We start from the raw sequence: 10,512 nt of genomic DNA on the forward strand, positions 1-10,512 counted from the left end.
TGCTGAATTTTGATGGTCATGAACTAGGACATAGCAGTGGCATACAGATGGGCAAAATAGCACTGTCATCTGGTCTAAACCAATCCAAACATGTGAGGTACTGTTGGAAGTCTTACTACCCCTTTCAGTCTTCTGAATAACTCCTGTGTGCACGTTGTCCCCTTGTTTTAGGATTTATGGAAGTCACATATGCATGATGTTGCAGAAGCAGCAGTACCTTGCCCTTCCCCCTCTCCAGAGACAGATGTTGCTAATCCCTCTAGTGGGTTGGTTTTATTCCCACTGCAAGGGTCTAAGTAGTAGGCATATCCTGCTGCTCCTCTCCTTTCCAGTTGTCGGCATCAGCTGTGGACTTCTCACTCTGGGAGATTAGATTTCAGCTCTTGTATCCGCCCTGTCACACACAAGCTCACCCCTCCCATCCCTTGGTCCTCATGTAGTTGCTGTATAGCTTTGGTGAAGCCACTTGTCAGAGTTTATGGTGTATGACTCTGTTACTGTGATTCACAGGTGAGCCACATCATACACTTTTCTTTCCTGGCACAACTTTCTTTTCCCACGGAGATAGTCTTCCCCTGTCTCATGGGAGGGATCCCCTGTTTCCCGTCTCTTGTGTCTCTTACTTTCATGGTGTACATTCATATTGGTGAAGCATGCCTCCAGTACTTTTCTGAGAAAGGATGCAAGGAGGCAAATCAGGAGACTGTGTATAACTAGAAATATCTTTAGCTTACCCTCACATATAATCAACACTTAGGCTGGAGATGGATTAGAAATCATCTTTTTAAGAATTTCGATATCATTATTCCGATTATCTTCTCATTTGAGAATTGCTGTTGAGGTCCAAAGCCATTCTGATTCTCAGTCGTTTGTGGTATATGTTCTTTCTGGAAACCAGTTGGGTCTTCCCTTGCCCCCATGGCTCTGACATTTCTCAGTGATGCGCTTTGATAATAAATCGTTTTTATCTACTTTCCTGGGTACTCACTATCCTTTCATTTTGGAAACTCAGAAAATAAGAATATAAGAAATTTTTCCTTTATTTCTTTACCTTCTTCCCATCTATTTTCTTTCTTGTCTTTCTGGAACTCCTTTTTTTTCATATTTTGGACCTCCTCAAAGAGCCCTTTGGTTTTCTTTCTTTTGTCCTCTATTTTTTATCTCTTTGTCTTTTTGCTCTTTCAGAGAGATTTTCTCAACTTTAGCTTCCAACTCATCTATTGAGGGTTTTTTGTTTTTTTTTTTTAAGATTTTTATTTATTTATTCACGAGAAACCCAGAGAGAGAGAGGCAGAGGGAGAAACAGGCTCCATGCAGGAAACCCGATGCGGAACTGGATCCTGGGTCTCCAGGATCACGCCCTGGCTTGAAGGCGACACTAAACCACTGAGCCACCCAGGCTGCCCTCTATTGAGTTTTTTTATTTCTGCTATTGTATTTTTAATTTCCAAGAGCTCTTTCTGTTTTTTTGTTCGTTTGTTCTCTGAACGTACATTTTTATTTATTTATTTGAAGATTTTAAAATTTATTTTAAAAAGAGAGCTCGTGTGTGCACATAAGCAGGGAGAAGGGCAGAGGCAGAGGGAGAGGGAGAGAATCTCAGGCAGACTCCCCGCTGAGTGCAGAACCCTACACAGGGCTCAATCTCAGGACCCTGAGATCATGATCTGAGCTAAAATCAGCAGTTGGATACCTAACCAATTGATCCATCCAGGTGCTCCTCAATGTACTTTTTTTTTTTTAATTTAAAATATCCTGATCTCGTTTTATGGGCCTAAGCATTTGAACGTATCTTTGGATATTGCCACATTGCCCTCCAAAGTGATTATATCAATTTAAATCCTACTAGTAGGAAACAAGAGTTCTCTTTTCCCCCCCATTGTCTCCAACACTTGATATTGTCAAGTGATGGACTTTGACAGTTGGGTCTTTCTTCATGTGACCATCTACTGAGCCTCAATGTGCTAGCCATGCCAGGATGCAAAAGTGAACACAACACCATACTGCCTTCAAGGAGTTCATAATCTAGAAGGGGAGACAGATGTGTAAATAGAAATGTGGGGGTGCCTGGGTGGCTCAGGAGTTGGGCATCTGCTTTCAGCCCAGGGCGTGATCCTGGAGTCCCAGTACTGGGTCCCACATCAGGCTTCCTGCATGGAGCCTGCTTCTCCCTCTGCCTGTGTCCCTGCCTCTCTCTCCCTGTGTCTCTCATGAATAAATAAATAAAATCTTGAAAAAAAGAAAATAAACATGGAGCAGCCCCGGTAGCTCAGCGGTTTAGCGCCACCTTCAGCCCAGCGCCTGATCCTGAAGGCCCCAGGGTTGGGTCCCGAGTCGGGCTCCCTGCGTGGAGCCTGCTTCTCCCTCTGCCTGTGTCTCTGCCTCTGTGTGTGTGTGTGTGTGTGTGTGTGTGTGTGTGTGTGTGTGTCTCTCATGGATAAATAAATAAAATCTTAAAAATGAATGAATGAATGAATGAATGAATGAATGAATGAATTTTTTAAAAAAAAACATGGTAGAGGGAGGGAGGTTAGGAGTAGATGACATAAGATTGGCCAGGAGTTGATTTATTGTTGAAGCTGAGTAAAGAAACATGAGACATATTCTACACTTCTTTATAAGTTTGAGCTTTTCTCAAATAAAACGTTTTTAAAAATCCATCATTGTCTCCTCTTGGCACTTCAACCTGAAATGAATCTTTGGTCCTCTTTCCACCCATTCTTTCCAGTGGCCAGCAGAGGGCAGTGGGTGACACAGAAGCCACAGCCCAGTTTTCCTGTGGCTGTCCTAATGCCCAGTGCTGGTTTCTGTGCCTGCTCACTGCCTGCTTCCCTCTCCTTCCTAAATATGCCTTATTGGAGCTTGGAAGGCCAGAGTAGCAGAATGTATGCAGCCTGTTCTGCAGGTGCAGAAACTGTGGAAAGTGATGGGCATCCCTTCAAAGTCTGTGGGTTTACCTACCTTATGCTCTGGCTCCTCTGGTTTTATGGTGCTTGTGAACCCACAGTGAAGGTGGCCCAAGCCAAAGGCCAAGAGACTGGGGCTCATATTCTAACTTAACTACTGTGACTCGGGCAAGTTACCTAATTTTTCTCAGTTTTAATTTCATAGAGATAATTATACCTGCCTCACCAGGTTGTGTAAATAACATCTTGTGATGAATAAAATCACTTAGCACTGCCTGGACTTTTTGTCTTTTTGGTGTCATTACCTAAAAGTTTCTGGACCCCTCTTTAGAATAGACCTCTTTGCACTGTCATATTCAGATGGCATTCGCCTACCCATTAACCAGGTCTCCAGTCGGAGTAAACTAGCAACGAAAGGCCCTGAGTGGCTGGTTTACTGTTTCTCTGCCCTCTGACTTGAGAGCAAGTTTCAGAACCTCTGTGCTTTTGCACATTGTTCTTTAGAAGTCCTCTCATGGTCACAGAGAGGACCTGTTGCTGTTCTGCTTGCTTTGCTAAGGCAAAACCCTCCAAGTTCCACCTGTGTTCAGGTTTTCAGCTCACTGATGCATCACCTGCAGGGTGGAAACACGTGTGTATTTGATGGAGTTTGGATTCCTTAATAGCCGTTCTCACCCCTCCCCTTTTGAATGGTCCCACTCAGTGGGGGTAAAAAGGAAGGTTCAGCCTTCCCCCTTAGCTAGTGAATATATATATTTTTAAAGACTTTATTCATGAGAGACACAGAGAAAGAGAGGCAGAGACACAGGCAGAGGGAGAAGCAGGCTCCATGCAGGGAGAACGATGTGGGACTCAATCCTGGGACTCCAAATCGCGCCCTGGGCCGAAGGCAGGCACTAAACTGCTGAGCCACCCAGGGACGCCCTGTGAATACCTTTTATACACAAGTACAGTGTAGTTCAGAAAGATAGCTAACTGAGGAGCTAAGCCTGGGGTCAAAAGACCTGGACTTGATTTGTAGCCACTCATTTCTTCACTCTGTAACTTAGCATGTTAATTAGCTCTTCTTCCTTGAAATGGAGAGGATGGTAATACCCAGCTTGCTATGTGTTCTGAGAGTATTCAGTATGTACCTAGTGGATGTTTTATAAACTTGGGCAAGTCTAGATCTAAATATCACTGTAGTCCTAGAAAAGATAGAGGCCAGGCATCTATAACCAACCCAGAGGATCACCTTTTCTAATAAACTGTGTTGGATAACATAGTTGCCTGTTCTCATATGGTCCACACACTCTTCATTAGTTCCCTTGAAATCCCCTCATCATCAGATAACACCCATATTCTAAGGTGAGTACAGAAATGCCTCCAAAGCCAAACACCATTTTCCCCTTTTAGCCCAACTCACCAGAAGTTCAGGAGAAGTCAACAGCCATCTAGTCTCCTGATACTTGCCTGCTCTTCTTTTCATGGTAGCAGCAGATGGCATCACATCTCAAACTGGTCACAGAAGACCAGCTAAGCAAACTGTCTTCTGATCACCAGCAGCCTTCGCGTTATTAACCTGAGTTTTCTGGTATGGGAATAGAAGAGAGATGGAGGAATTTAGTGATAAGTCTGAGAAGTAAGCAGGAACCAGCAAAGGGGGGCCTGAAAAGCCAGGCGGAGGAATTCAGAGTTTATTTTGAGGGTGGAGGGAAACCACTGAAAGATTGTAGAAAGACCTCAATGGCTAGAGAGTAGAGAACAGATGGAAGGGAGATAACATGATTGCACAGGAAACTGATTAGTTATGGTTGCAGCCAGTCAGGGGAAGTTAGGTAGCCTGAACTCAAGTCATTGCAGTATAGGCAGAGAGAAGGGATTCATGTAATATTTAGAGGGCAAGTTACCTGTTCCAGATGGTTGAAGGGATATGGAAAGTGAAGGAGAGAGAGGAGTCAAAGATAACTCCCAGGTCTCTAGCTTGGGAAGTGGTGGACAGTAGTGCCGTTCCCAGAGCTGGGGGAGGTTGGGAAGGAAGGAGGATGAGCTTAATTGTTGAAATCTTGCTTTATTTTTCCCCACCTGACTTTCTGGTCAGTCAGAATTGACTCTGGGGACAGATACCTATTTACCTTTCTAGCTTCAAAGGATTCACCTGAATTAACAAGACAGGTTTAGTCTTGTTCCTAAAAAGTTTCTGGCATGCCTGAGGGGTTCCTTACCAGCCCTTCCCTGGAACACAAGAGAATGGATCATGGATTAGCCTCTGCTTCTGATTTCTTGTAACTAAAACACTTCTTCCATTTTTTTGGTACCTACACTTTAAATAAGAAGAACACGTGATAATAGTTAAGTTTTTTTTTCTAGTGATTTGCTTATTATTTAACCTGAGAATTCTTTTTTTTTTTTTTAATTTTATTTATTTATTTACGATAGTCACAGAGAGAGAGAGAGAGGCAGAGACACAGGCAGAGAGAGAAGCAGGCTCCATGCACTGGGAGCCCGACGTGGGATTCGATCCCGGGTCTCCAGGATCGCGCCCTGAGCCAAAGGCAGGTGCCAAACCGCTGCGCCACCCAGGGATCCCAACCTGAGAATTCTTTTTTTTTTTTTTTTTTTAAAGATTTTATTTATTTATTCATGATAGTCACAGAGAGAGAGAGAGAGAGAGGCAGAGACACAGGCAGAGGGAGAAGCAGGCTCCATGCACCGGGAGCCCGACGTGGGATTCGATCCCGGGTCTTCAGGATCGCGCCCTGGGCCAAAGGCAGGCGCCAAACCGCTGCGCCACCCAGGGATCCCCCCAACCTGAGAATTCTTAAAATAAGTTTATTTTCCTGATGACTAATGAAGCTGGGCATCTCTTCCTGTTTATTTGGATATCCTCTTTTGTGAAGTGCCTATTCTAGTCCTTTGCTCATTTTTCTATTGAATTATCTACCTTTTCTTACTGAATTCCTATATAGTCTGGATACAGGTCCTTTTTCTGATCTATGTAATGCAAAATCTCCCACTTGGGGGGCTGTCACTTCACTCTCTCAATGACAGCTTTTGATGGAAAGACGTTTTTAATTTTACTCAGTCCAGTTTGTCAGTTTTGTCCTTTATGGGTAGCAGCTTTTGTGTCCTGTATAGGAAATGTTGCCCACCAGAACTTCATGGAGTTTTAGTTTTCCATCTGTGTTGCAATTAGACTATTAAAGCAGAGGGGCGCCTGGGTGGCTCAGTCGGTTAAGCATCTGCCTTCCGCTCAGGTCATGATCCCAGGGTCCTGGGATTGAGCGGTGGGTTGGGCTCTCTGCTCGGCAGGGAGTCTGCTTTTTCTTCTGCCCCTCCTGCTCGTGTGCGCGCTCTCTCTCTCTCTCTCTCTGTCTCTCTGTCACACACACACACACATGCTCTCTCTCTCTCTCAAATAAATAAAATCTTAAAAAAAAAAAAAAGAATATTAAGACAGAAAAGATCCTTCATTCCAATCTGTTGGTTCTTAACCTTCTGCAAATCCTGGCTCCCTGTGAAAACCTGATGAAAACTACCCTTGGCACAGAAGTACACATGTGCACACACACAGCAAACTTTCCCGGTTGCTTCTTAACTCTCCTGCAGACTGACATTGAAACATGCCTATGGCCCCTTGTTAGGGAACCCCAAATTAGTCTAACCAGTCTCATTACAGATGAGAAAGTTGAGGCCCAGAGAAGGTGCATTATACTGTAAGTTTGTCATCCAGTTGGGACTAGAACTCACATCTCTTGACTCCTATTCTAGTGCCCTAACACAATGCCCTGCTGCAGTCTTTCTGAGAATCTCCAGCAGAGCCATCGAAGGGAGAGAATGTTTTTAATGAAGGGAGGTCTCTTTTTTTAAAGATTTTATTTATTCATTTATGAGAGACAGAGAGAGGCAGAGACACAGGCAGAGGGAGAAGCAGGCTCCATGCAGGGAGAACGATGTGGGACTAGATCCTGGGACTTGATCCCGGGACTCCAGGATCATGTCCTGGGCTGAAGGCAGGTGCTAAACCGCTGAACCACCCAGGGATCCCCTGAAGGGAGGTTTCTATGTAGTAGCATCAAAACATGGCTACATGGTGACACTCATGTACTTCAGATGTTTACCTTAAATGTTGAAGTCCAGGGCAGCCCCAGTGGTGCAGCGGTTTAGTGCCGCCTGCAGGCCTGGGTGTGATCCTGGAGACCCGGGATCGAGTCCCACATCGGGCTCCCTGCATGGGGCCTGCTTCTCCCTCTGCCTGTGTCTCTGCCTCTCTCTCTCTCTCACTCTGTGTCTCTCATAAATAAATAAAAAATAAAATAAAATAAAATCTTTAAAAAAAAAAGGGAGGGGGGATCCCTGGGTGGCTCAGTGGTTTGACGCCTGCCTTTGGCCCAGGGCGCGATCCTGGAGTCCTGGGATCGAGTCCCGCATCGGGCTCCCAGCATGGAGCCTGCTTCTCCCTCCTCCTGTGTCTCTGCCTCTCTCTCTATGTCTATCACAAAGAAGTAAATAAATAAATAAATCTTTAAAAAAAAAAAAAAAACCTTTAAAAAAAAGAAAAATGTTGAAGTCCACCGTGTCTGTATGTTAGGTTTGTGAAGTTGAGCTGGGACTTATCATGGCCGATGCATCTTCCTCTAGCTGTGACTCAGTGCCCTGGCATCGCTGTGTTAAACTTTACTGTATGCACCTACCTGTGTTCTGCTTAGTTTCTCGATTGGTTCTGGCTGGAGTATTAAAAAGCACCTTACGTAAGAAGTTTCCAGTCTCAATGCTCAAGTGGGTGAGGTTCACCAAAGTGGTTGCTCCAGGGAGAAAATTAAAAGAGGTGGAGACAGAGAAATGTGCTCTGAGTTTCTTGATTAGGCTAAGTCGGTTTGCAAACAGTAGACAAGCTGGGCCAGAGTTTTTAGAAGTATTCGCTAATGATTTTCCTAGTATGCGGCCTTTTTACCTGCCACTGCCTGCAGTAGCTTCTTCAGAGGTTCTGAGTGTACTGGGCAGCTTACAGGTAACAGGCCCAGGTATTTTCAAGAGACCACTCAAACTCCAGTACTGGGAGTCTCCAGATTTAATCCTGTTACCTCATCCACAGTGCTTACCAGTGATTAAAGTGAACTGCCAGAGGTGTGCATTTCAGACTTGCAGTATAGACCACAATTTGTATCTCATGGGGAAAAAGGCTGATCAGATCTTTAGGCCACACCTTGAAACACAGACTAAATGATCTCATCCTCAGTACAAAGGGAGTCAAGCCCATAATACCATCTGCAAATAGGATCCTATTAGACCTGACAAATAGCATCCCATTATTGTACCCCATTTTACCTCTGTCCCATTAACCCCCAGAGAGCCTCTTCTCTGGTTTCCTCAGGTACGTGGGATTAAGTAGGTGCAGGGGAAGGGGTGTTAGGAGGTCAGATATCTCATGAGGGGCATCTGTTCCATCATTTCAAAAGCATTTACTGAGTGCCTATATGTGCTAGGTGATGGGGATACAGGGATGAATGGGACAAGCTCCCTGTCCTTGAGGGGCTCCCAGTCTAGGCAGAGGACCAGGTCACTAAGCTGACTGAGCACCATGCAGTATGGTAAGTGCTGAGTGAGAGGTCAGCACAGCTGCTGTGGGACCAGGAGGAGCCACATTTGAATTGCCTGAGGTGTCAAGGAAGGCACTTCTATAGGAGGATTCTGAAAGGGGATGAGTATATAGGAGGAAAGTGATAGAACCCATGTTCATTCTGGTCAGGCTGGTGGCATATGCAGTGACACAGCAGCAGGGATCTGGGGGTGGTCGGAATGTGGGCATAGGAAGGGGGCTGAGGATGCCCAGTTACATACAGAGTTTTGTCTTTGTTTTTCTTTCTCTTTAAAAGAGCTACTCAAGTCAGAGGCTGATGATAGACTAGTAACTTAAAAGATTCACTCATCCCAGTAACCCAGGTACCTTCGGTATCTGTGCCACTGTAGGAGTAGATGCCTAAATCAGAATCTCTTCCCCTTATGTTGATCATGGTAACCTTTAATCATCTTTGACTTCCGGGGTCTCCTGGGCCCCCCAGTCAGCTCATTACTGCCTCACTCCAAAGACAGGCCTCTGATCAGGATATTATGGAAGCTCTAGCTGAGTACATAGTCAACAAGCACCAATTTTCTTACCATCTCTTCTTTTTGTCTTTTAGGCATGAAGAAATCAGTGGTTTATAGTTCACTAAAACTACACAAAATGTGGAAAGGATGGCTGAGGAAAACATCCTGATTGTGCTTGCTTTTATATGTGTTATGTATAGATTAATAAAGTGATCCTTTTTGACGGAACAGTATTTGTTACTTTGACCCATTGCTTGAATTTATAGATACCTTGGTTTGTATAATATTTGATTTTGAAATGTATGTGTTAGACATTTATTGGGGGGGAGGTACAGATACTTTTGAGGACCTAGCATGAGAAGAGAAGATTCCTCTTTGCATATGAAACCATCTGTGCCCTGCTTGCATAAGAGCTTTAGCTGTGGCCTGTGTTTTTGGTACATGAGAGTTCATAAACTGAGAAACTGCATACACTGTGGACATGCAGCCAACGGGCTACAGGCAGGGAAGTTTTGCTCCCTCTGTCTCTCAAGTCTCCTCTTCACCTGGCTTTTTCCATTGAGAGCTCACAAGTGTCACATTCACATTTTCCTGAACCTAGGCTTTTTATGTTTCTCTTTGTTCTCTGAGACAGTGTGTAGCACAGTGACTTATGGGTGAAGAGCCTGTGACAGTCCCCTTTTAAAGTAATGGCAAATACTGGGTTAAGCACTTACAGTGTCAGGCAGTATTCTAAGCACTTTCCATAGAAGATTCTCCCTCTTCCTCTGCCCCTCCCTGCCATTCTTTCTCGCTCTCGCTCTCTTTCTCTCTGTCGCTCTCTCATAATAAATCTTAAAAAAAAAAAAAAGAAGAAGAAGTAGGGGCAAGATTATAATTATCCAACTGAGAGATAATGACCGTCTAGGAGAGAATCAAGAATGGACCAAAGGGACACATATTCAAGTGATGCTCAGGAAGTAGACTCAATACACCCTGGTTGAGGGGCAGCCCAGGTGGCTCAGCGGTTTAGCGCTGCCTTCAGTCCAGGTCGGGATCCTGGAGACCCGGGATCGACCCCCATGTCGGGCTTCCTGCATGAAGCCTGCTTCTCCCTCTGCCTGTGTCTCTGCCTCTCTCTGTGTGTCTCTCATGAATAAATAAAATCTTTAAAAAAAAAAAATACACCTTGGTTGAATATAAAGAAGATGCCAGAGCGTGTGAGCGGCTCAGTTAGTGGCATCCCCTCCCAGTGCTCTTTCTCTCTAAATAAATAAGTAAAATCTTTGAAAAAAAAAAAAAAAAGGTGCCAAGGTTCAGGCTGGGGCAACTGGGAGAGTTGTGTGCTATTTCCCAAGTTGGGGATTTAGGAGGAGGTTCAAAGGGGGGGTGGCATGAAGACAGCGATAAATTCAGGCCTGGGCACAGAGTTTGAGATGTCTGTGGGGGATGTTCAGTAGATAGTCGGCTAGACAGGTCAGAAGCTGGAAAGTATAACTATGAGAGTTGGCAGGTAATAGATGGGAGTGGATAAGACTCCCCCCAGGAAATCTGTAGA

The 10,512-nt window shown here is 44.7% G+C and overlaps 1 protein-coding gene across 1 annotated transcript in view; it reads left to right on the plus strand.

Moving 5' to 3' along the window:
- TAMM41 (TAM41 mitochondrial translocator assembly and maintenance homolog) overlaps window positions 1–9,199 on the plus strand; it is a 49,843-nt gene extending 40,644 nt beyond the window's left edge. The window contains 1 exon segment of the mRNA NM_001206935.1: window positions 9,068–9,199. Within this exon segment, the coding sequence (NP_001193864.1) occupies window positions 9,068–9,144 (77 nt within the window). The 3' untranslated portion in view covers window positions 9,145–9,199.
- The last annotated feature ends 1,313 nt before the right edge of the window (window positions 9,200–10,512 follow it).

The sequence above is a fragment of the Canis lupus genome, chromosome 20 (assembly GCF_011100685.1).
Source record: "Canis lupus familiaris isolate Mischka breed German Shepherd chromosome 20, alternate assembly UU_Cfam_GSD_1.0, whole genome shotgun sequence".
NCBI classification, from domain to species: Eukaryota; Metazoa; Chordata; class Mammalia; order Carnivora; family Canidae; genus Canis; species Canis lupus.